This window comes from Drosophila serrata, unplaced genomic scaffold (genome assembly GCF_035046125.1).
Source record: "Drosophila serrata isolate PLE 108 unplaced genomic scaffold, ASM3504612v1 contig_165, whole genome shotgun sequence".
NCBI lineage: Eukaryota > Metazoa > Arthropoda > Insecta > Diptera > Drosophilidae > Drosophila > Drosophila serrata.
Window position 1 is genome coordinate 3,026,807 of NW_028257063.1, and position 26,351 is coordinate 3,053,157.

Sequence of the window (26,351 nt, forward strand, 5' to 3'; positions counted from 1 at the left end):
GCCAGGACTTTTCTTGTTTCCTTTTTCTCCCGTTAGTTCATGTACATTACAAGTAAAATGTAAAAAGAAGATATTTTGAGTAAAAGATTTGGCTCTGAAAGCCACCGCTAGATGACGTCACAACAGCTTTTAAATAAGAAAATTTACAATTAAAAAATAATTAATTGTAATGGAATTAAATCAAATCTATTAAATGATTTTTTGTTTAATATTTTTTAATGTAATGTAAATGGTAATGTAAATGATTAATAATAATTATATCTCAGATATCATCAACACTTTCAGGCAACACTGCTGTTGCTTGCTATTTGTAATGACCGACAGATATTTCTGGGACAGTTTATATTTCTATTATAATATGAGTAATTTAATTTTAATATTAACTATTCCAAATATCTTATTCAACTTGAATGATAAAATTAGAATCAATAAGTCTTATCAAAAGCTCTCGCGCCGCAGGATTCAAACCTCCTTCAACCCTGAATTGGGCTCCACTTTAGCCCCAACTGGTCACACTGGCCGGCGGGAGGAATCTGTGGGAGCAGGCTCACTTTTTGAGCCAAACGACCGACTGACTGTGAGTGATGCCAAAGGAATGCTGCGCTCCCCGAAAGGCAAAGACACAACTCGCACCGTCCGTCGGGTGGCAAACGGCAAAAAAAAGTGCAGTAGCCGTCGCAGTCTCGCGAATGTGAAATGAAATGTGCAATTAAAACGCGAATAATGGCAGAGTTCAAGTGAAATATTGAGGAATTCCAACGGGAAAAAGGAAGAAAAAATAAATCACAGCCGAAGGCAAAAAATCTCCTGGCGTAGAGGTGTGCGTGAGTGCGTGCGTACGCGCTGGTGTGGGTGCGTGCACAACAAAATATAAATAAACGACGGCGGCAGCCAGCACAGGCAGGCAGCAGCATCCTCAACGTCAATGTCACTGAGAGGAGTTGATAAAAAGCAATGCTAAAGGCCTTTAATTGCCGCTGCAGTCAATAAATCATCAAACGAAAATATGAAAGCATCTCTGGAATCCAGTGTGTAAAATTAGAAGCAACAACAACAAGAGACAGGCGGAGGCAGGAAAGACACAAAATAGCCAAAGCAAAGAGCCAATATACATACATCCACGTCGTAAAGTGCGTCCGATTGGGAGAGTGCTCTCTCTCTCGCGCGCCCTATCACTCTCTCTCGCAGTGCCCCCACTGCTCCCCCCACTTCCTGCACACATATGCTGCGAACAGCAGCAACAATAACAACATTAACTCCTGGGGATGCTGTAAGAGCGGGATGAAGCGAGCGAGAGTAGCGCCACGCGCTCTTCGGCTTGGCTTTGACTTTGGCGCTCACTGTTGCTCTCTGAGTCAAAGAGCGCTTTTACACTGAGAACAAAAAGCATTTTGCATTAACAGTATTATTTAAAAGAAGAAATAATATTCTAAAGTTTATTTTCCTTTACTATATTTTCAGAAAGAATGATCTTAAATATTCTTTAATATGGAAATAGCAAAAAACGAATAAAATTAGTGTCACAGCAGGGTAGAAAACATATTTCCGAAATTCCCAAACTCCACTACTTAGGGTGACTTTTTTTTCTCAGAGTGCAGAGGGCATTGCGTCGCTGCCTTCGCTCTCAAGCACCACGAATTCCCAAGTCTTCATTTCATTTCCAATCGTCGAGGCATTCGGACGTACGCCGGCTCGTGTTGTTGTTGTTTTCGTATTTCGTTTTTCGTGTTACCAAACGCGCGTATTGAAATTCGAACGGTTGAGATCGTGAGATCGGTGGTTTATACTTATATACTCATCTTTGTATATGCGGGATTGAGATACTTAACCGTGTGCTTGCGTGATGATACCAGCAGGATATCCTTCGGTCTTCGAGTGAAAATAATGAGTGTAAATGGAGACAAGTAAACTAAGAGCGATAAGGTTACAGATGTCCTAAGCACACACATACACAAGGACACAAGCAGAGACACACGGCCAACGCAGGGATATTGCGGCAGGGGCTGGGCATGTAACTGGATCCTGGATACATGTTGGCTCCTAAGACAACAGCTCGGCAAAGGCAGGAGCGGGAGCAGACGAGGGAGCAGGAGCAGGACGCCGTGTAAGTAGCGATGCTTAACTATAATAAGAAACCCGGCGTGGACAGGCAGGCAGGCAGGCAGGAAGGCGCAGGATAAAAAGCCACACAAAAGGGGGACACTGCTGCAGTGGAGTCGCTTCCTGCGCCACTAAGTATGCCACTGCAATGCTATTTTAAGGTGCAAAGTGCATTGAGCAGAGGAGGTGAAGTGCTGCCCGTCAGCAAGTAGCCCGTAACCCACACACTTACACACACACACGGGGCATGCACCGGACCGGCGACAACACACAAAACGTATTCAAGTGTAACTAAAGACGACCAATTCACAAACAAACAAACAAGCGAGTGAGGCAGCCAGCCAGGAGCGGAACAGAGTGCGGGGGAGGTGGTGGTAGGGGTGGAGGTGGAGTGCTGGGAACCTCATGGAGCGGAGCGGACGACCCTCGAACCATGTGACCAAAACGGGAACCATGAACCGGGGGAGGTGCAGGGCCGCTCGCTCGCTAATGTTTATTATGAAAAGCGTGCCCTTTTGAACGCCATCATGTATTTTTATTTTTATTTGTATTTTATGATTGCGCTTAGCCATGTGTATTTGCAGAGAGCGACAGTCAGTGTGTGTGTGTGGAATGCACAGCGAAAAAAGCAATCAACCTTGTACTAATTTGAGTCAATTTAAATGGAATTGATAAGGTAATCAAATTAGAAAGTTATGCAAGTATAAGTTGGACTACTGAGAACTTCACAAGAAGAATTTTATTGGTTTAGGAATGTTGAAAAAAGTCTTAGGTAAATTAATTTAAGTTTCCAATTTAAATTATAAAGACCTCATATACATAGCTTGGTTCCTCACATTTTTATAACACAATTTTATTAAGACAAATTCCTTGAAATATTTTAAAGACACACAAACTTGGTTTTCCTATTAAAGAAGTTTTTACAAGAATTAAATTTCAAGCATACAGATATTTTTTCTTGACTCTACATATTTATAAATTTAAAAAGATATTTTTTCGAAATTAAGTTCCTTACAACATTCGAATATTCCATACAGATAGGGCACAATCCTGAAGTAATTAGCATTAAACAAAGCCACATAAGTATACATATATAGATGATGTGAGAACATAAAACTAAATGTTTATATATTTTCAAAATAGTATTAAAAACAGGGGTATTTAAATCCTTAAAACAAGAAGACCGATAAGAATCTACTCTGCTTAGTAGTTCATCTAAAAAAATTATGAAGTGAGAACATAAAACCTTCACATAAAACCAAGTTAGTTTTCGAAAACTACAAAGTATCCCACAGATAAGACTCAAATGTTGCTTCCCAAATCATAAATGAATTTCGAATGTTTATTCAATATTTTTCTCAGTACTTTGTATTTTTGTTTTTGTTGTTTTTCCCTGTCGCGAGGCCCTCATGAGAGAGTGCAGCACTCAATTCATTGATAAAAGATGCAGCAGCCGCTACAATTATAATATAGCAACAAGAACTCCGGCCAGCGATCGACATGCCGCAATTACATTTATAATTTGGGCCTGCAACCGTTATTCAAATGTAAATTCAAATGTGGATTGCAATTACCAACCCTCCCTGGGCCATTGCTGGGTCTCGGTGAGTGGGTAGCAAACAATCGCCAATTGGCATATAATGATCCCCTTTGGACGTGGAAACGTCCTAACTGAACTGAGTGACAGACAGACGAAATGGAAATGGTATATCGCGTATATATAGGGTTTTTTATTTAGATTATGGGTATATGATTCCATTCTGACAACCAGCAGCGACATTCGGAACAATTCTCAGGCCTTGACAAATGCACGTAATGATTGGACTCACACTTTGGTTTCTGCCTTTTTAACAATTTACGCGCGCAACTCTTACCCCTTCTTCAGGAGAGTTCTCACACTCGGCCTAGTCCATAATTTTAGGGGTTGTGCAACCCGAAAAAGTACGCGTATGGGTTTCAGATACATTTACAGCTGTTGCCTTCGATGGGCAAACAAGGGCCATGGGCTTGGAGGTCGCATTTTTGTCGGAATTCGGGGACCTGGGAACGTTGCAGGGAACATCTTTGACTCCTGCGGTGATTAATTGTCATCCGAGCGTTCGAACAACATATGTGAGCGGAGACCGGGACATGGGTACCTACTCCTATAGGTTCGGCATGGTCTTAGCTGTGGATTAGATGTCGGTGAAGGTGAAAGAATAGGCTCGTTTCTTTTACCTATTGTTCCGAAAGGCAGCTACCTAGCTGATAGTAAGGAAACCGTCGTAAATCGTTGGATTGAAACTCACTGATCGGAGGCCGATCCCTTCGATGATTATGGTGAGAATCAAGAGGGAATTAACATGGCTACCTAGCCTGTTTTTCGGGGGTTAGAACTTTCTACGGCTATTACAATATCGTTTCCATCTCCAAATTGCGTAGGCAACTGCTATTTCTGGCTATCATCAGCCGGCATCATGTGGCCAGTTGCCAGTTTTGGCAACACACATAAATTAGGTTACTAGCATCATTTGTTAGAAGCGGACACACATTAGAACTTTGCTAATACGATACACAAATGATAAGGGCCTTCCATCATCAGTTGTTCAGTTGTTGCTGCCGATGGAATCATAAATAATTTGTTTATTGCATGCAGGCTCTGGCGGCCTTTCCCCTATCTAGTATCTCTACAGAGTGTATCTTGTAGTAACATGCCCCATAATAACTCAAGCTGGAAACTATTGTTTCTACTTCTAATTCCTCGACAATTACGCTTAATTAATTTAAAGATGTTTGTTGTGTCGTTGTGTCTCCCGTAGAGTTTGCTGTACATCGTTCAATTTTGAGCAGTTATGACGGCGGCATGGCATTTCGTTGGGGGGTGGATTTTATAAATAGATTAATTAAAATCATCTTTAATTGTTTGATTACAAGGCAAAGAAGCGTGGATCTGACAATAGGCTGCCTCTATGTACGGTCTCAAGTTGCGGAGTGTGTGGGCAAAATGCGCAACATGTGAAATACAGATGCCGAGAGTAACCAGCACGGTCCCTTGGGCATTAAAGATTTCATTTGTGCTACAGATGTTCCGGCGATTGTACAACATAACGCAGTACGAGGAGGAGTAGCCAAGCTCCGAGGAGAGTCGAGTCACACGCAATTGAGGCAGCGGCATCTGCCATCAGAATCCACATCCATTGATCCACTTCAGGGCAGTCACCAAGCAACTGGCGCAGCATTTCGAGTGGCATTTGATTTTAGTGCTCGAGAGTGTGTGTGCGTGAGTGTGTGCTCCAGAAGTATAAAAATTATTGCTGCCGGGCTGCCAAGGCAACTGAGTCAGTCAGTCATCAATTATTTTATAGAATGCTCACTTGTTTTGCTGTGTGTGTGCCCTGGCATTGTTCCCCCTCATCCCAATAGCAGTGCTCCATCCCCATTCCCATTCCCATTCCCATTCCCATTCCCATTCCCATTCTCATCCCTCTGACTGCCAGCCGAATCTGTGTTCTTGGAGTTCACTTGGAAGTTTTCTTCCACAGGAAGGGCTTCTCCGCCTTTGCACTTCGCGGAGACCCGGCAATAGTTGTGAAATTAAATTGAATACGACGCCGATTATCCCACGCAGTCTTTCATTCGCATATCCATTCATTCATGCTGCTGCTGCCTAGGAAGCAAGTGTCGTCGTCTCCGGCGACATCCTCATCCATGGATGAAGGATGGAATCCGAGAGCTTGGGAAATCATCAAAGTTCAGCGGGACTTTGGTGGCGTCTCTTCCTCACAATATAAGATGATTACATGCACACGCAACTTGGCATATCTGCCCATAAATCTTTAGACACTGCACGCAGCGAAAAAAGTCCTTCAGAATCAAATATCCAAGGAATATTTCTTGTTACGGCTGATATTTTATATTTTCTAGATATCTATTTCATACTAATGTAAGCTCTTTATTAATATATTCTCCTTGAATTTATGGTCTTCCAAACTGTTTAATTACCTCCAAGACTTTGTCCAAGAATATCATAACAATTCTTTTAAATTCAAACTAAAGATATACTATCGATCTTTCCCACTCTATATTTCTTTATCTCCAATCCAAACTCTCCCCTTTTTTCTCCAAGTGTCTGTGCGTGTGTGTCCTCCTTCAGCTTGTCAGTCAGTCATTCAGAGGATGTGGTAGGGGTTTCCCCCGGATGCTTGCGTGCCAAAATCAATGCAAGGTTTTTTATTTGGCGGCGACAAGTTCTTTTTTTGCATTGAATAATAATATATAAAACCCATTCCGATTATAAAGCGCACCCGCAGACAATGAAATGCCGCTGATAAGCGTCCCGCACAATCCATTTGGCCTACTTTACTTCATTAAAAACCTATTAAAAAGTAATGTACAATGTACATTGATAGAGATAAGACAGCAGACTCCCGAACGGATTCAATCGGGGGTATTTTATGTGCCCGACTTTGATTAATCTCCCTTCCGTTTTCTGTACACATATACTATATATTTATAAAGAGAGCAGATTTGCCTGCAATTCAGCATTATTTCACTTCCAAGAAGCTGCAGTAATAAATAAGCTTGGCTTTTGTTTATACGAGCCGAAAATCAGTATTCGATTTTCGCTGATGGCCATATCGATTTGCGGCCTTAGCCGAAATGTAATTTAGCTAAGCAGCCCCGCAAATAACCAGCTCTTTCTCGCTCGTCAAACAATGGTCTAGACTCTAGACAAATCGAAAACAAAACGAGCTGAGCTTCAATATCCCATCTATAATTGAATGTACACACACACTATACACAAGAGTGTGTGGGGAATCGGAAGAAGACTATTATAATCTGGTCAGTTACATGAGCCCAGCACGCCCAGGGAACACACATATCCACAGAATATATTGACAGACACTCAAGTGTCCACAAGCACCCTGTAAATCCAATTGAATTACGCATAAAGGCGCTTAAAACGAAAGAAACGACGAGTCTCTCTCCCAAAGGCGATGATGATGAAGTCGATTAAACGACCCATCAAATGTATTATTTCCCCCTTAACTTCTGATTACCCGATATTTTATTACGATTCGTGATTCGAAGGAGGTACCTACTCCTCCCTCGTGGAAGCACGGGCCTCAATCATAATCACTTTTCACATATCAGCATTTCCGCAAGATTTACATATCGACTTTTACTTGATGCGCCTCTTAATGGCGTCCACGTCGGCGCGGCTATAAAATCCATTTGGGCCCAGAGACTTGGTCTTTTGAGTTTTAACTTATGCATGATTAATACATAATTACGAAGACAAACACATAAACTCCAACTCAAGCTCAAAGTAAGGACGGGGGCCGGACTTATCGCGGTTGGGCGTTCGTGCCGGCATGTGGCCCCCTCTCTATCCCTGTTCCATCAAACTTAATAACTCCGCAAGACAAAAGGCGCTTTTCCCAGCATAAGACCCCTATATCTAGGTGGAGAACCCCACGTCCTGGGCACTGGACTACCAGAGAACTGCAGTGTGGCGGAGCATACTTATACCTGTTATTAATATTTCGATTAGGTACCAACGATTCGTAGAACCTGACGCATGACTTGCATGGCTAATGGGAAATTTTGTAACTTGTGACCAGGCGGCTGTGCGGTGTGCCCTACACTCGAGAAATTTACTTGGGCCGGGTCTCTTGGTCCCTTGATTGATGGAGACAACTCATCGATTGTGCTGAGAGTGCAGGAAGTGTCCCTAACTATGGACAATACATTTACATTACCCAAGACCAATTTTATATTGATCCTTGCTGCAGATAGGAGTCTGAGTGGCCTGAAAATAGTGCCTACCCAAAGGGCAGGAAATGAAATCTAAACTCAAAGGAATACAATTGTTGACAGAGAAGAAAAGTCGGTTGAGTAAGATGTAAGAGTTTTCGGGGTTCCTTTTATGATGTAAGATTAAAGCAGGTGCATTTTGAAGGGGAAATGATATGCTATGCCATAAAGAATATGCTTAAGATGCTTAAGAAATTGGATGAGTAATAACTTGTGTTCTAGATAATCCCCTGTGATTTATCTAATCAATTAATACTTATTTCAAGACTGTCCTTAACAATGAAACACTCTATTCTCATTTTAAAGAAACCCCCTAAAATTCACTCAGTTTCCCCCTGAAACGTGAGAGTTTTTCACCAAAAAAGACACCTGTTTTTCTTAGCAGGTAGAGTACAAACTCGGCGTCTTAAGTCGATAAACATATGTGCCAGACCTTAAGGCTATTAATGCTATGAGTGTGCGTCAGAGATATGAACACTTTAGTCAAACCATGGACACTTTTCGTGGCTTGACAGGCCGCTTTGTGGGTTCTCGTTTTATTGCCAAGTCCGCAAATTGCCAGGCCAAAGACGTAGAAAGGTAGCTACTATACTCACTATACTCACAACTATACAGCTAACTCGAGTTTCTTATCTGACTTTCCAGATCGTATTCACCACGTCAACAAAGCGAGTGTGCAGCTAATGCTAATGCCTGCAGTTAGCTCGCCATCGCCACAACGCCACGTCACATTGCAGGTGCAGCAGTTGCACAGGAAACGCAGGAGCAGGAGCAGGAGCAAGAGACACCTCATCCTCCTTCTCCACACTGGGAACCCCCTCAAGGCGCAGCATGGCGGTGATTAATAGAGCCGGAAGTGTGATTATCCTTCTATTTGGCCTCCAGGTCATCTGCTTATCTCTTATGGTCACCGGAGAGCTGCCGCAGCTGGACTATGGCAGCATGTCCGCCTCCCTGGAGGAGGATGCAATTGACCCACTCACAGCACTGGCTCCCTTTGCCAATTCCCTGGTCACCGAGGAGTCGGCACCGCAAAAGCATCACTTGGAGCTGCTGAGTAATAGCAGTGAAGAGGAGAATCCGGCACGACCTCCGGTGGGTGCACCATCCTCCTCCTCCTCATCATCATCGTCTTCATCGGCGACGGGAGCGGCATCGGGCACTCTGCTCGAGGAGTTCAATAGCGGCAAACTGAGTCCTGGAGAGGCCAGCAATACCCTGCCCATCTTCCTCAGTGAGCCGGAGAGTGTTTTTGTGGTCAAGAACCGACCGGCCATCCTCAAGTGCAAGGCTTCGCATTCCCTGCAGGTGATCTTCAAGTGCAGCGGCAGCTCACAGCCCCCGCCGTCGACGCACGAGACTCATGTGGATCCTCATACCGGTGTCAACATGGAGGAGGTCACCGCCACCATACACCGGGACCTGGTGGACGAGTTCTTTGGGGATGGACCCTTCAAGTGCGAGTGCCACGCCTGGTCGTCGCGTGGCGTGGTCAAGAGCCAGGCGGCCACCGTGCACATAGCCTGTGAGTACACTGACACGAAAAATGGTGCCTTTAATTTCACAAAATATAATATTTAAATATTCAATCTAAATAGTTATAAATTCACTTTGACTTCAAGCATTTTTAATTGAAAAATCAGGCAACTGCAATAAGGAATAATTAATTGAATTGCCTTTAAAAGCCTTGCCTTGCTAATAACACATTTTAAATATTAAATTAAAAAGTCTATTGATTCATTTTTGCTTTGCCTTTTAAATTCATAAATTTGATTGAGTTTGTTTCAATCAGAAATGTTTTTATTAATGGCCAACAACACACAATTAAATAGTTAAATTAAGGTCAGGCGATCAAATAAATTTAAGCAAGGCAAGACCAGGGCAGTCTTTAATGACTTTCAATGGAAAGGAAAACATTTTTAATTTAATTCTTCTTTATTCAACATAGAGAGTCATGGTTATTCCAAGGAATTTGCTTGCAGTTTATTAACTTATTCAGTTGGTTTTTCTTGTCTGATTCAAAAGTCTTGCCATTTGTTTTACATTCAATGAATTGTTTTACAACAAATTTAAATTAAGAAGATTTGTACATTTTCAATATTCATTTTATACAAGTAAAGTTACTATTAAATACATTTAAAGTGTACTTATCGTGCACTTAACACATGTAATACACCTTAGTCCTGGGGGTGGCTTCCTGTCAACAGGAGCGACCCTCGTTTAGCCCTACCCCTATTATCGGTATCTGGAATCTACAGCGGTATCTGCATCTGTCCTTTCTTTTTTTTTCACCACCATCGCCACTATAGATATTCGCAAGTCCTTCAACCAGTCGCCAACCTCACTGCGCCTGGAGCTGGGCAGCCGGGCGGAACTGCGCTGCGAGCCGCCCGGCGGCTTCCCCGAACCGAAGCTCACCTGGCACAAGAACAACGCGGTCATCACCGCGGAAAGTGAGCCCGGGATCAGCGTTACGGGCGGCATACTCACCTTCCGCCAGGTGGCACTGCAGCACATGGCCAACTACAGCTGCAGTGCGGAGAATATAGCCGGCAGACGCATCTCCGATTCCGCGGTGCTCATCGTTTATGGTCAGTATATATATACGAATATACATAGCTGACAGTTATAGCTGTGGAAAACTGAATTTAAAACCAGCATATTTGTACTCGGTATTTGGTAGGGGAAGAAGGGTTTATACGTACTATGCATCCTTTGTACTCAAATATATATTTCTTAGGGGGTTTGGGAAATTAGCTCAATTATCTATGCCTAATTATATCCTGATGAAGCAGTTACTATTATTGAAAGCTTTTACTGATTAGATTTCCTTTAACTTCCTGCCACACTCCTTCATTTATACTTAGTGATTTTGGTTCTCAAGAAAACACATCAAATTTTGTATTAAAAGAAAACCCGATTATAGGCAATATCTACATATATAATAAAAGATATTCTGATTGATTTAAAATTAAAGAAAATCCCTCTTAAAGTTTAAATCTCTTCAAGTATTCAGCAAAAAGAACGCTGAAAGAAATTCCCTTAACGCAGCCCTTAAATGTATGCAATAAAATTTTATAGACAGATCCTGTAACATTTTATAGCACACTTTCGACACCCATTTCAATTGAAACAAAGATTCCTTCGAGTACCGAGTAACCCCAAGTCGTGTCTTTATAATTTTTTCAATGCTCTTTAATTGTTCAATTTTTGATTCCCATTCCCCGCAGTGAACGGCGGCTGGAGCACCTGGAGTCCATGGCGCGAGTGCAAGTGTGCGGGCAAGCCGAGCCAGGGACGGAAGCGGTCGCGTACCTGCAACAATCCGATGCCGCTTAATGGGGGCGCCCAGTGTCCGGGCCCCCAGATCCAGAAGTCCGCCGACTGCGCCGCCTGTCCAGGTATGTAGCTACGTTGCGGTCATCCGCAAAATTGTGGGTGGCTGCGAAATGCGGCCAAACACGCCCACAATGTGCGGGCTCGGGTTCGAGTTGAGGGAATGCCTCATTCCGGATTCTGGATTCCGGAAATGGGGGATGGATGCTTTAAGGCGGTTGTAAAGCAGCAGCAAAATTGTCAATTTAAATGGCATTTGCGGCCAGGACGCCACCTGCACATGGCCCAGCAAGTCCTCTCGCGTCCCGCTGACTCTGTCGATACATCTCCTGGAGCGTCGTCGAACAACGCGTTCTTTTTCACACCATGGCATCGAGAGGAGATGGAAATGGGAATGGGAAAGGGAATGGTTATGGGAGGCATTGCGTGGTAAGGACAGTCCAAAAACACAAAGCACTGCACAACGCAAAAGTTCAGGGGGGAGTTACTATAAAAGAAAAGAGAGAATAAAAACCCAAGCCCAGAGATAAGCTTTTTAGGGTCAGTACGAAGTGGGAATACACTTGGGATTCTCCTGTGATTATCATAATCCAAATGGGGCCAGGACTTTACATGCATAAATGATCTAAATTATATGAGGATTATGCCATAGAATGCTAATGTTGTTAGGCTGAATACATCAATATATAATTATAATCAATAAAGAGGCTTTAAGCTAGTTCAATTATTGAGTGTATTAAAGTTTCAAGAATTATTTAAGGAGTTTAGAGTTTATATATCATCACATTTGATTTTCCTATATGAAATACTTTGTAAGTCTTTAATACATGAACCGGAACCTCTTTATTATTTGTATTTATACACTTTATACACAATTTATGGAATGATTTCACACTGATTTTAAGCAACATATCCATGTTTTGTTATTAATTTTTTCCATATTTTCTTTGTTTTGAAATCCAAAAGAAATATCACAAGAATTTCTTTCCATAAGCTTCTAATCCAGCAAAGCCCAATATTATGTAGAACTAAGCTCCTCGGCTCAGTGTTATTATTATTTACGAGTGGAAAAACATCAAGTAGAGAAATATATATACTATATATATATGGAGATGGCAGCAGCCCCTCGATATAGTCAGCATGCCCGGCGCGAACAATGGCATAATACATTTTTGAGTGAGTGCCGAGTATTTCATTTTAAACACGCATTCGGCTGCCGTTGGTGCCTTGGACCGACGACAGATATCTCCACATGCATATATAGAGATGGATGGATAGATTGGGTCCCGGCAGGAGAAGAGAGCCGGAGGTAGCTCCCTCCACCGACTAAATGGTGACAAAGGCATAGTCAAGGGGGAACGGGAATACTGCCGAGATGGTCTCCGAGGATTGAGGATAAAATCGGTGGTGGCTATGGGGCGCTCTCTTCTTTTTGACAGACGCACGGGCGGCATGTGTTTGAGACTCTTCACTTTTATTCATGTAAATTTATTGTATTGCATTGTATTGTAGTGGGATCCCTAGGATACTTGGCCATAGCCGAGGCCGAAGCCCGTCAAGTCGCAGCACAGCGGGCGCAGGCAATGAGCAATTGTTGACAGACGAGCGGGGCAAATTGTGAGTGGGATGAGTGCCATGGGGTGCCGGGAGAGAGTACTCCGGATGAATAGGGGGATGGGAGGAGGAAAACTCACCCACTCCTCCCGGTCCGGGGCCGTATTTCTTTTCTATGAAAAGTGTGTCATAAAATTAATTTTAAATTTCGCTTGGCTTTCGTTTTTTTTCCTCCTGCTGCTCATCGTCGACTCTTCATCCCCATGGAACCGTGTCAACCTTATGGTCCTGCCGCCACGCCCATCAACGCCCGTGATTACGCTGTCGCCTGCCAACAACAGAGGACACTCAAATCGTCAGTCCTGATGGATTTGACATTTCGTCGAGTAAGCGCAGTAAGTTGAACCGAAAGCCCTGACAATGTGCATTTCCCTCAAAGGGAAAGGCTTTCCCCGGCCAGATCCTGCCTCCTATTTTTGGGTGTATAATGGGGACAAAGGATGGATACCCCTCCCTACCTTCCGTCCTGTTTGAGCTGTTAAACTTGAATGCTTAACGAGCCGACGACAGTTAAATTTTTTAGTTGGGGTTACAACACATCCACATCCACTAGGGGGGGAAGGGGCCTTTACAATCCAATAAACAATCGTGTTAAACCGAACCGGCGGCGGCATCAGCATCCAACCAAGCGTGGCGTCATTCGTTTCGGGTTCTTCAGAGGGTTTCCCCAGAAAGAAAAAAAAACTATATATGTATAAACTTTAACTGACTTTAACTGGAGTGACTTACTTTACTTGGGGGTGACGTCATTGCGACAGCAACTTAAAAATCACTTACCACGACTTACGCTCTCCCTGATTCATGCAACAGTCGTCGTCTGGCGGGGTCGAAAAGGATACGCCATCCTTGGGGATGGCCATTGACAGGATGGGCACACGGACATGGTCATGGGGATGAGGATGAGGATGCGTCGAAGGTTATGGGGGGGAAAAAACTAAATGCCAGGCAATGTGATGATGGCTGGCGACAAGTCCGGAATTCTGTGCGCCCCTTTTTTTTTGTTGTTGGGGGTGGTTTTATGTTTCCAAAACAGGAAGTGCCAAATGCCGATGTATTTATACCAGTATGTGTGCTCACTGAGGGAAAAACTATACCGATAATGGCAGAGGAAAGTGGAAATTGAGTCTTTAGGATAGGAAGTTATTAATTGATTTATTTTATTTATCATTTTACAAATGTATTTAGTTTTTGAAGTTTCTTTTCAAAGGGTTTCTAAATCAAATTAATGTTATATTAACAGAAAAACGGAATAGAGATGTTTTATGTTGTAAATACTGATATTATTTTATAAATAACTTGTTGACAATTTTATAAAATATGTAAAATTAGTTAATTTGTATTATTTCATTAATTTTCAGTACAAATATTTCCCTTAGTGTCTGCCTGTCGAACATATATTTCAGCTGCCATAGGCATGCATCGCGTTCCACGGACATTTTGGGCTTTTTGTTTAGCTTTCGGACTTTCCGCTCCCTCACACTCCGGCGGGTGAAGAAGGGAAAGCAGGGAAATTGAAATAGCAAAGAAAATGCGAAAATAGAAAAGCATTAAAATGACAATCACTTTTCCCCATACCCAAAACCCGACGACCCACACCCACGCACAGCACACAAACCCCAAAAATCAACAGTGGCGTCGTCAGTCACTCCCCGACAGGGGGGGCAGAGGAATATCTTAAAAATGAGGGGGGAAAATGGCCAGAGAGAAGAGCCACTAATTTTATGGTGGGAACAAACTTTCGATTTCTCCCCGAGGAGCATCTATTAGGCCGTAATTGAAGCGGTTGGAAGAGGGGATCCAGGCCATGTCCCTGCTCTGACTGACTCTGAGGTTGATATATGACCCGGGGAGTGCCGCTGTCGGGAATGTGTGCTAAATCATGTTAATATGACTTTTGATTTCTAAACTGCCTTTTTTCTTCTCCCCCCCTTCCAACAGTGGCCCGCTGGTCGCCGTGGAGTGACTGGAGCATCTGCTCCGCGGAGTGCATTCAAGTGCGTCGCAGGAAGTGCCTGAGTCAGGGCCTCCAGACACAAAATCCCGATGGCGATGAGAGCGGCGAACTGCTACTGGGCTCCGGTGTGGGCATGGCAGCACTCATCGCTGCTGCCGCCGCCTCCGGTGGAGGAAGCCCCGGCGAGCCGGCTTCTGGCTCCAGCAGCTCCTCCGACAGTATCGCAGGATATGGCAAATCATTGTGCACCGGAAAGGATATACAGACAGCCGAATGCCGCGGCGAACAGTGCCAGATTGGCAAGGATGGTGAGTGTGCCAGTGACAAGGATGAATGCCAGGGCAGAAGCAACAAAGTAGACAGTTAGACAACAATAACAGCCAGGCCAGAAACGGAATCAGCAGCCAGGACACAGAACCCTTGCCACACAAAAGCCGAGCACTCAACGCTGATTGTCACAATGGGAAATTAACCAAGTGCATTTGTTTGTGCACGGCCACGGGCTTATTTATATATATGTATATATAAATCCGTAGAAATGTAGTATAGAAAGTGTATGGCAGGGACAGTTCACCCCGGGAGGTGGCCAGGCCCCCAGCTCTCTAAACTCTCAACTTCCGACGCCCAATCGAAGGAAGAAGGGTCGCAAATCAATCGCAGCAGCACTTGGAATTGAGATTTAAGTGGGGAGTCGCCAGCTCTGTGGGTTTATGTGCTTTGCCAGATAATTAGGCGTGCGGCAAAGACAGCAGCAGGACCAGGAACAGCATCCATCCAACCATCCATCCCCCAAAGTTTGTCCCTTTTGCCACCCCAAAATCTGAGCTTTTCCCGTGTCATTGTTGCTGTTTGCCATTCGATTTTCCAAAGGGGGAGCTGTGCCTGTGCCGAGTGTGCGATTGACCCAACTCAAACATAGTTTCGTGCGGTCCATGGGGATCAATTAGATGGCTGTCACAGTGTGTAATTGAAAGGATCAGGATTCAGGATCAGGAGCTCTTGTTGTGGGGGGAGGGCATTTTGGCAGGTTTGTCTTTTATTTGATTGCCGTGCTGAAAAGTTTACGAAGAGATTGACACGACGAATGTGTGTGTATGTGGGAGTGCTAGCTTATTTTCGATTCTATTACGATTCAGCAAAGGCAGAGGCAAAGCCAATTCAATCCAAGTTCCCTGGGGCCACCGATACCTGCGGCTTCATCATGGACCCATTGTCAGCAGCCTGTACTCAACCATCTGATATTAAAAGCGTATTTGTCAGGCCAAGGAGACGAGACCCGTCCTCGATGTCCCCTTTTGATGTCCCTTGCAGGAGGGGATTTTCCAAAAGAGAAAAGTAAAAAAAAGCCCGGCATGCAAAATGCACAAAAGCAAAGGGAAAACGAAAGCCCTGACTGAGATGTATCCCAGTTGGGGATGCTGCTACGGTTGCTTCCGATGCTGCCGCTGATTTACAGCGAATATAATTGCTCATTTCATACATTGTATAATGCGTCCACCCACTCAGTCAGTCAGTCAGTCGGTACTTCCCCTCGAAAAACGAATCCAGCTCCGTCTCCGAATGAATCCCTTCCTTGTGGAGCGGAGTAGTAAGTACTATACGGCATAATAATCATAATATATACAGAGTAATTCCTTGCGCTGCAGCGATTCCTTCTTTTTCGCCAACCGACAACCAGTCACCGCCAGCGCCCGGCAACAATGACGACAACAATCACAGCAACGGAAACAGGCAGCGCAACAATGGGAGTCCAACCGTGTGGGTGTGGGTTTTCCATTGGGCATGGAGGAGATCTTTACCGAGGATGGGGAGCAGGAGCAGGAGCTGGAGCTGGAGCTGTGCTGACTACGCTGCTGGCGACGGGGGGCCGGCGGCGAATAATAATGCGAAATAGACGTAGCTGGACTGGGGATGAGCATACAAACATAAAACATTAAATACAGACATACACTGCTCCGCTCCGCTCAGCAGAGCGCCAGATATACGGATACGCATGGCTGCTCCGGATTGATGACAATGGTTGGAGGTGGAGGTGGATGAGGAGGATGCAGACCCTGTTTGGTTATGGAAAAGTTTGGTTCGGTTCGGTTTGGTTCGGTTTGGTTCGGTTTGGTTCGGTCCCCGGTTCAGTTCAGTTCAGTTTTTGGGTTGACTCAACATCCATGAATGTGTGGATTTCGCTTGGCAGGCATCCTGAAAAGCACCGAGGGTGGCGGCGGATTTACGCAGAAAATTCTTGGTTTCTCCACATTTTTTTTTTAATGCCCAAACACACAAAGATTGGCAATTGGAATGGGATTCACTGGGTGGCAGCATCTTGGTTCGAAGGCAGAAATTGCAGGCAGAAAGGCAGCCCGGCGAGCAGGCCGGCTTTATTGCCATTCAGTTTTGTTGAAGGTGAATGGTATCTGAAGGACTACTTTACCCCGAATGAGCTAGGAGTTACTCACTAGTTTGAATGCTGAAAGAAGAAAATAATATATATAGTGTTATATATTAACTTTTAGGTAAAAGAATGCCTTACTTTCATGTACAAATCTGTCTGAAAGGAGCCATTGAAGTTCTTGGGTGTTGTTATGTGCTTCGGTGGCTTTTGCTTTCGCTATTAATTCAGCATGAAATAAAATTCCAAAATATATTTTAAATTTAAAATAAGTTTTCTCAGAGTGCTTAAATACTTTCCTTTGATGGAAATTACCTAGGGTATAACCAGTAAACTCAGCAGTTTTATATGAATCCACACAACGCTTGGCTATTGCAGATTTCGATTGGACCCTTTATCTGGGACTGGCCTTCATAACCGCGGTCTGCTTCGCCTTTGGCGCGGCCCTGATCTGCTGCGCCCGCCGTGGCATTCGCACCAATCCCCACTACAACATGGCCCGCTCAGGTGAGTTGAAACGGAAACCCTGCGTCCCGACAGCAATTCTGACCAAGTGTGTGTTTTCGATTCCGATTCCGATTCCGCAGTAATGGACGCGGATTATATGCCCGGCGTGGTGGAAAAGAAGGAGATGCGCATGCACATCGAGGCCAGCAACATGGGTTACGATTACGTCAATCCCGGACATCGGTACTTGCCCAGCATGGGCATGGGTATTGGATGCGGCGGCGTCGGTGGCGGTGTCACCGAGCACCACTACGATGTGCCCAATCTGTCCGCCAAGTAAGTGTACAATAAGCTGGAAATGATATTAGTTTGCTCAGTGTATATATGTCCTTTTTATACACTTGCTCATTGTATCCTTTTGTGGACCTTGAGTCGCGACTTGGTTACAATATGGTTTAAATACTGTTGCCAGGAAGGGTTCCTTGACTTTGTTTATATTTTGGATTATCTGTGGATTATAGTACTTGAGTTTAAATAACTTTAAAGCCTAGTTTTTTTACTATGTTTCATGTCTTTGCTAAGGACTTTCTTAATGTCTCTCTTTGTTGTATTTCCGAATTTTAATACTTTTTCCTGAAGAGGGCTTACATTTTGATTACTTTTTTAAAGAAGTATAATGTCTTTTTTACGACTCTTCAGTCATGTTAAGTACGTCCTTAGTTATGATTCTTTTAATGTCCTTGCTAAGGCAACGAAATTACTTCCTGCTTGAGAAGAGTCCTTCATTTTGAATAAATGAGGAGTTTAAATATTTAATAGCCTCTGAAGTATTCGTTTGATATTCTGTTTAGTTTCAATAGGCAATATATTTATAATTAAATATTAATTTTGTTTTCCTGCAGCTACACCAACCCCATTGATCATCTCAGCGTGGATTATTTGTCCGAAACCGGGGAGTCCTCCACTGCTGATACCTGTAAGGAATCTTAAGTTAATATTAACTTGAAATAGAAATGATTTTTATGGTTTTATAGCCAACTCCACCTTTGACATGAACAACAAACTCTCCATACTCAACGCCTCCAAGAGCAGCAGCTACGAGCTCTTGGGCAGCTCCGGCGGACAGCTACGTCTGTATGGCGGCGAACTGTTGCTCTTTGTGCCGGAGCATGCCATCGGCAAGCACACGAAGAAGCATGTGTCCCTGCTCCTGCTGAGCGATGAGTGCAGCCGGGTTTCCTGCGCCACCGAAAGCTCCATCCTGTGCAGCAGCGTGGTGCACAGTGCCCCGCGTAACTATAGCTTTGTGAAGCCAGTGATCCTGAAGATTCCTCACTGCCTGGTGGCCCCGGAGCAGTGGCATGTCCACATCTACCATGCGGATAGCGAGCATGACGAGCTGAGCGTGAACTGGCGACGAGCGGTGTCCGTGGGCGAGGAGACCATCAACACGCCCATGTTCGTGCAGCTGGAGTCGCGACATGTGTTCATCATGACGGAGCAGCTGGGCCACTTTGCCGTGGTGGCGGAACCAAGGATCCAGCAGCCCTCCATCAAGATGAAGCTGCTGGCCTTTAGCCAGCACACGCCACCGAGCAGCGCCAACTGCAGTTTGCGGATCTATGTGGTCAAGGATTTGCCCAATAGCCGTGACATCTGCGCCAACGTAGAGGCCAAGCTGGGCGGCAGTTTCCTGGGCGAGAGTCAGGTCTTTGCCTTCACCCTCAACAGCCGGAACCTCAATATCCGCGTGCGCAGCGCCGATGTGGAGGCAGCGGCTCCCTACGAGCACGCCATACCCTACCAGCACATCCTCAGCAACAACTCCATCCTGCACTGTGAGTTCAGCCTGCGGCGGCAGGATCAGACCACACTCTGCGTGGACTTTGGCCAAGGGAACGAGGACGATGCGGACATATATACCTTCAACATTCCGGCCCACTCGTTGAGCGGCTCGGCGGAGGAGCTGGCCTCCACCACAAACACCACCATCTCCATCGACCGGCAGGGCAACTATGTGAACGAGAGCTGTGTGATGGACTTTGTCCAGCTGCCGCATGCCACCAAGCGCCTCATCTGCGCCGCCCTGGATCCACCGCGGGCTGATGAGCGCGACTGGCGATTGCTGGCCAAGAAGCTCAATACGGACCGGTATATCGCCTATTTTGCCACGAAGGCCTCGCCCACCGAACAGATCCTGAACCTGTGGGAGTGTCGGGCGAATAGCTCACCCGGTAATAGTTCCAACTCGGTTTCGCACACGATAATGAACCTGTTGCTCACGCTCAAGGAGATGGGACGCCAGGATGTGCTGGACATAATCGTGGAGACGATTGGTCCGCTGTGGTTCTAGAGAGTGCCATGGGATTATAATATCCTCTGTTTCAAATTTGGCTAATATACCTATATGTATATCTTTGATGCCAAATGGGATATAGAAATAGGGAGTGATACTTGAAACAAACTAAGCGTTGAATTTCTTTGTTGATTTTTACAAAAACTTTTCCCCATTTTCAACACCAACGAATCTTTAATATACTTCCCTTTAATCTATGTGTATGTTCCCAAAGAAATACTTACAACACCTAAGAACTGAAGAACCACCTGCAAAGTTTGTTGACGTGTTTAATATTGGTAAAAGCAGCAGTCCCCATTGTTGTTGAAAACAAAAATGTTCATGAGTTGCCTTTTATTTACAAAATGTATGAACGACACGAAACGAAAACTGGAAAAACTTGAATCGAAATGAAGGAAAATTTGAATCAAAGTGTAGTCTGTAGTCATTAGCCTCTAAGTTAAGACGGTAACTTGCTCAACGAACACTGTTCCCTATGGGTGCCATGCATTTTATACACTAAACCAGGACGAAGGAAGCGAAAGGTAGAGATTAATTATACTTGTGGCTTAGCAAACTTATAGTTTTAAACACTAAACTGTAGTATTATGTACGATATGGCAGCTGTAAGATACGAGTGCAGGATCTGTGGCAAAATATATATCTAGAGTTAAGTTATGGGGAGCCCGACGACCTCCTCCATATATGCCTGAGTTGTAAACTGTTTTGCCAAATCGTTGAATTTCTCAGCAGACTCTAGTTAATGGTGGACAGCATTTAGTAATCAAAACTAAGCACACAATATACGAAAGGCCTTGTAATAACAAGTTGCTTAGCGCCCTATCTCTTTTGGCCTTTTAAACAAAATTGCAAGAGAGCCCAGAGTGTTAGACATCTTGTCATTATAAGGCCTTTGCATATACCCATACGTATGTAGCCTCTCATATATATACCACGTATTTGTATATTTAGTGTACGTACAACATAGTTATAGTTACGAAAAAGAATAGAAAACAAAACGAGTAGCTTGTTAGACATACTCAAGTGATAACCTTTGTATTTGTCTTTAGTTGTAAGTCTGATCCTGTCGTTTAATCGTTAATCAATTAAGCAACGTATACTTAGTGGCCCCACAAGCAGAAAAGAGAAAAGTTCAATAAATACAAATGGAAATACAAATAAAAACTGCAACAATAATCAAAGGCAGGACTTTAATTTAAAAACTTTAAGCTACTTTACTGGCAGGATCATCCTCCTCATCTTCTTCGTTGTCCATTAACATGCTGATATTAATTAAATGACGCATAGTAGGTCGGCCATGTGGGCAGTTCTGTTAATTTTACATTTAAATTTCAAGAATTCAAATAAATATTTGGGGTTAAAAGCTTACCCATGGCTGATCGATCTCCCCCATTTGTGTTATAAGTCGCCTCATTGTTGTAGTTCGATTTAGTGCAGTGCCAATCATCACAGATTTCCGGCATGCCCGCGACGCGAACATGGCACGCACCCGCGATGGCCGACATATTGTGCCCTCGGGTGCATCCTGCAGCATGAAGATGAGCTCATCGATGTCCTCTTTGCCGAATTCCCAGCGCCGACTATGCGGTTTACCCAGCAAACGCACTTTCTTGGTGGGAGGAGCTGAAATGTAAAGGTATGTTAATTTATACACTGTCACTCCTTATGCTTAGTCTTACCATCTTGATTGATCTCAAACTTAAAGCCATTCTTCTCAAATACCGGTAGGTGATCAATGAGCACCATTTCATTGACCGCCGTCAGATCCAGCGATTGGGGCACCGCCAAGCGCTGATACTCCAGCTGAGTGCTGCGCTGCAGGGTCTCAAAGTTGAACTTCTCATCGGTGGCATGCTGGTCCACAATGAAGAGATCATCCTCCAGCTTGACAATGATGAAGCCCAGATTGAACTGTCCGATGATTTCCATGCGGACAAAGTCTTCCTTTCCTATTTCCCGCTGCAGTTCCGCCTCCGCGTTATTGTTCTGATTCGGATTAATCTCGCTTTTGAAACGCAGGCGCTGCAATTTGGCACGTGCTCGCCGTTCTCGTTGCTGGTGCTCTTGGGCTTTTATAGAGGAAGCAATCTCCTCCAAGGTAATATGGAGCTCACTACTGGCAAAGTTGGGGGCGGGTCCCTCTTCCACATCCTCCTCCTTATCGAATTCTATGCGTGTCGGAAGTTCAATGCCATCGTCATCGTCGTCTTCACTGTGTTCTTCTGTTTCTCCGGATAACTGCGAGGAAATGGGAGCCTCTTCCGGTTTAGACTCCGGTTTACTTAGTATCTTGATCTCTGGCCTAAATTCTGCAATACTACGGCGGCTTTTTACTGGCGTCAGGACCTTGCAATCAATTCGAGCTGCTTTAGCAGGCTGCGTCAGAAGATCGTAGGCTGCAAAAGATAAATTTCTTTATAAATCCCTCCCGGCTTTCCGTAGCCTTACCCTCCGACTCCTTGGCCAGCTCCTTTAGATTCACTAAACTATCATCAAGCTTGGCCTGCTCCTTGTTCTCCTTCGCCTTTTCCATATCACTCTCCTCCTCTCCGGATTGCTCAGATGACTCTTTTGGCGCCTCTTGACTAAGGAAATTATGAATTTTTTGCATTTTCATGGACCTTGTGGCCAACTGTTCGGTTTCGCTACAGCGACGCTTTGCAGGAGCCGGTGGAGCTATGCCCTTGGTATCGCCAGTGCGTCGCCATTGGGTGAGCACGTCCATGAACCTCTGCGAGGAACTAATGGGCACCTTGTCAGCCTCATCTTCCTCCACTTTGCTTTCCTCCTCCGTTTTTAGCTTCGCCTCCCCGGCAAGTGCTCCAGGAGATTCTATTTTCTCCACCTTGGGTTGCAGCATGCTTACAATGGTTGTATTTTGCATCTGAAATGTAGCCGGTGTCTGGCCAAAGGTGTCCAGCAGGGATTTTTTCAATGCTAAGAGCAGAATCCTTTCGTTGTTAATCAGTAATTGGCGTTTATCGGGCGTGAGATTCACATCCACATCGGATCGGGCAGTGACAATGTTAAGATAGATAAAGGGCTGCTGCTGGACATTATAGCGATGGTACATCTCGTTCATTACCTTGGCGATCTGGAAAGGTAAATTAAATTAAACATACTTTCAATCGAGTTAAATTGAAGAAACCCTCTACGCACATTCTTGGGATCACAAGGTCTTGAGTTGACAAAGAAGAACTGACGATCTCGGCTGGAACGCCCCGCTCCATGGCGGCAGCTGGAGACGTAGCCCTCCAGCTGAAAGTCGGCTTGATTAAGACGCTCCACATCCTCGGAGGTGAACTGCGTGCAGGTGGTGGTGTCGGCAGCATCGACAGAGGCGTCCAGATCGGCCCGCAGCCCCGCCTCGCTCAGTTTACCCTGCTCGAAGGGTGACTTTAGTGGCACCAACTCCGACGCTTGGCGTGCTCCAAAAATCGCTGATATATTGGCTAACACATCCTGACTGCCATGTGTCTGCAGGACCATAGTTTTGGCGCCCTTAGGGGTTTGATTGCTGCAAAGGATGCGGACGCCCTTGGTAACTAGACAGTAGGCCTGCAGGATTTGGCACATCTTGGTGAACTCCTTCTTGATGTTTCGCGTGAAGTCACGGCGCCGTACAGGCAGAGTGGCAAAGAGATTGGACAGAGTCACCGTGGTACCCACACCGCGGGCGCAGGGCGAACGCTTCTTGAACTTGCCTTCGTGATCGAGTTCTACTTTAATGCCTGGCATAAATCAAGGAGTTTAACGGAAGAGTAAATACTGTGAGCTACGACTACGACTTACCCACTTCAGTGGACTTGTGACGCGTTTGGATGACCATGTCCGACAAGGCGCAAAGAGAACTTAGGGCTTCGCCTCGGAAACCAAAGGTTTCCACGCCCAGCAGGTCAACAAACTCACGGATCTTGGAGGTGTGATACTTGGCGGCTTCAAATAGGGCCATTAATTAACAATTCGATCAATGTAGAAGTAATTTTAGGTCATACTCATGCCTTTCAGATTGGCCTCCTCCACGCCGCTGCCATTGTCGCTGACTTCCACGCCCTGCAGTCCTTGATCTTTCAGCTTAATCTCCACCAGAGTGGCGCCTGCATCTATGGAGTTCTCCACCAGCTCCTTGACAGCCACCGCCAAGCTGAGCACCACCTGTAGATGGGTTTATAGAGGAAAGTTTAGGAGATTAAAAAACGTAAACATAAGCCCGCCAATTAAAGTCGTACTTGTCCCGAGCAGATTTTGTGCACTGTATCCTTGCCAATGGCCTTGATTTGACCCGAGGCGGCTGTAGTGGGCTTGGGAATGTCGGATTCATCCTCTTTGTCTTCTATTTGGTTTTCTTGTTCCATTATTTTCGGGAATAATTAAAAAAAATTATCTTCAAGTCGTTTGAGCGGTTTGTTTATGTTTGGAGGGGAGCTGCCAACTCGTTTGGAATGCGTTTCTTGCCAGCGGATTGCTGTTTCGTTTTGTTGCGATAGTTGAAAATCAAAAATCGCATGCTATATTTTCGGTCCATAAGGGGAAATACACAAAATAAACTATTTTTACAATAACACATATATATTTATTTCCATTTTGTTGTTATACACTAGTAGGGTATTCTAATTTTAGTCTAAGCCTTGCAACATAGTGAGTCATTTCCGACCCTATAAAGTATATATATATTCTGGATCAGCATCCGGGAGAAAAATAAATTTTATAAATTTTTAAAATTTATTATAAGGGGTTACATCATTAAAATGTTAAAAAACTGGGAAAATTTTTAATTGAGTATGCAGATTTATAAACCTAATAAAAACTTACATAGGAAAGCTTTCCGAATTAAAATTAGTGCTCGTTTGGCTTAGTTATGATATTTTTTAACTTTGATTAGCTCAGAAAAATATCATATTCAAATAAAGATCAAAAGTCCATTTCCAATTCGATCTCCATTTTTAATTCATAATGGTATACCCAACCACTAATGTGTCCGACTTGGTAACGACGGACGGGACAGGGGACGGAGCCTGAGCTTTCGGTTGTGCGGGATTCTTGACTAAATATCCGTCTTGAATTAACACAGTTCCAATAATTTCAGGAGATATATTTCCCTCAAGTGTAAAACTATTATCATGTCTAGTTGGTTGTATTGTTTTCATGGGTTGGAAATACGGCAATTCAACTTTGAAGTCCATCATGTATCGTATTTTACGATAAATTTTGAAGCAAAGGGCGTACAATGCAAGGAAGATGAGCATTACAGAGCCAACGATGACCACCAAATGCACAACATCTTCCGAAGGTGCGGGAGTGCTCCAAACCATACCGCCACTGCTCCCGTCCTTGTAATTGGCTACTATGGCCATGTGGTACATCGCCTGGGATTTGCCAAATTGAAATCTAGTCCGATATATTTCTAGGTTGTCGGATAGCATGGGTTCCTGGTCGTCGCACTTACTTGAGTTTGTGGTAGACATGCGACACGAGTACAGGGTGTAGCCTTTGAGGTTGTCTTTCTCTATGGGATCGTCCCACCGGATACTTTTGATTTTGTCGTCGTACCACACATTCCGAGGTTGCCGCCGGTGGGCATTGGTAAGAATGGGCACCCTTAGGTGGCTGCTGTTCAACGAGCTGCCCAAGGAGTTCTCACTTTGAATGGTGAGGTTGGCCGGTAGCTCGGGGAGCCAATTGCTAAAGACAGCATAGTCGCGGCCGACTACCGAAGCAATGTGACTGAAAATTAAGGACATTTCGGGAGAATTAGGTATATTCAAATTTACGCTTACTGAAAACTTACCTATTGCTTGAACTGACCGTGTACCACATGTCCTTTGAACAGTACTCCCACACATCCAAAGGCTGCCAATAGATGTGCAGCTCTTCCTTTTTCGGATCGTAATAGAATCCATTAATCTGTGGAGGTCGTTGGGGAAGGGGGCAGACCACAGTCTTTTCCGTATCAATATTCCATTCTGGCACTTCCATCTGATCCAGTGTTAGGCTGTACTTCTCAACCTGCTCATCTTGAGGGGTACCCAGCCGGAGAACAAACTTGTGACTATCAATTTTATCAAATTTGGTTTGTCGAAGCCCCGCATAGAGGCACCGAATCTGAGTTCCATTGTAGCCCGCCAGCTGGCACCGTACTGTTGCCGTATCATCCAGGGTCAGATTACTCTGGATATTTACCCATTTAGCCACCGGTCCCAACTGATCGAAGCCGCAGACCAACCGATCTCTGCATGACTGCCACCGACATCCAAAATTCCGAATGGGAACTTGACCTGCCTTCGTCTCAGACAGCAGTGTCAGCATCGCTATCAGCTTTAGGAGAAGCGTTCTCCTCTCCATTGCAACGAATACTGATTAATCGA

General features: G+C 44.6%; 3 protein-coding genes across 10 annotated transcripts; 1 reads left to right on the top strand and 2 right to left on the bottom strand.

Annotated features, from left to right (window-relative positions):
* The first annotated feature begins 517 nt into the window (after window positions 1-517).
* On the top strand, window positions 518-21,167 carry unc-5 (netrin receptor unc-5). 8 transcript variants are annotated; one of them, XM_086827098.1, is made up of 11 exons: window positions 518-852; window positions 1,462-2,104; window positions 8,542-9,421; window positions 10,206-10,487; window positions 11,127-11,297; window positions 13,128-13,181; window positions 14,785-15,108; window positions 17,562-17,690; window positions 17,771-17,966; window positions 18,533-18,606; window positions 18,665-21,167. In XM_086827098.1, exons 3-11 carry the CDS (start codon window positions 8,728-8,730, stop codon window positions 19,981-19,983), a joined length of 3,243 nt encoding a protein of 1,080 aa, XP_086683224.1. In that variant the 5' UTR covers window positions 518-852; window positions 1,462-2,104; window positions 8,542-8,727; the 3' UTR covers window positions 19,984-21,167. The 8 variants fall into 8 exon arrangements, with proteins under 8 accessions (XP_086683224.1, XP_086683228.1, XP_086683223.1 ...); XM_086827102.1 differs by having other exon boundaries at window positions 537-820; window positions 1,857-2,104; XM_086827097.1 differs by having other exon boundaries at window positions 544-1,028.
* Window positions 20,989-24,427, bottom strand: Pms2 (mismatch repair endonuclease PMS2). The gene is made up of 8 exons (XM_020944590.2): window positions 24,216-24,427; window positions 23,982-24,141; window positions 23,779-23,922; window positions 23,146-23,717; window positions 22,435-23,080; window positions 21,666-22,382; window positions 21,356-21,609; window positions 20,989-21,295 (listed from the first exon to the last, which is right to left on the bottom strand). The coding sequence occupies exons 1-8, from the start codon at window positions 24,339-24,341 to the stop codon at window positions 21,191-21,193; spliced, it is 2,724 nt and encodes a 907-aa protein (XP_020800249.2). The 5' UTR covers window positions 24,342-24,427; the 3' UTR covers window positions 20,989-21,190.
* A 109-nt stretch (window positions 24,428-24,536) lies between these two features.
* On the bottom strand, window positions 24,537-26,339 carry LOC147644512 (uncharacterized). Its single transcript, XM_086827104.1, has 2 exons — window positions 25,775-26,339; window positions 24,537-25,710 (listed from the first exon to the last, which is right to left on the bottom strand). Exons 1-2 carry the CDS (start codon window positions 26,326-26,328, stop codon window positions 24,930-24,932), a joined length of 1,335 nt encoding a protein of 444 aa, XP_086683230.1. The 5' UTR covers window positions 26,329-26,339; the 3' UTR covers window positions 24,537-24,929.
* Window positions 26,340-26,351: the final 12 nt, after the last annotated feature.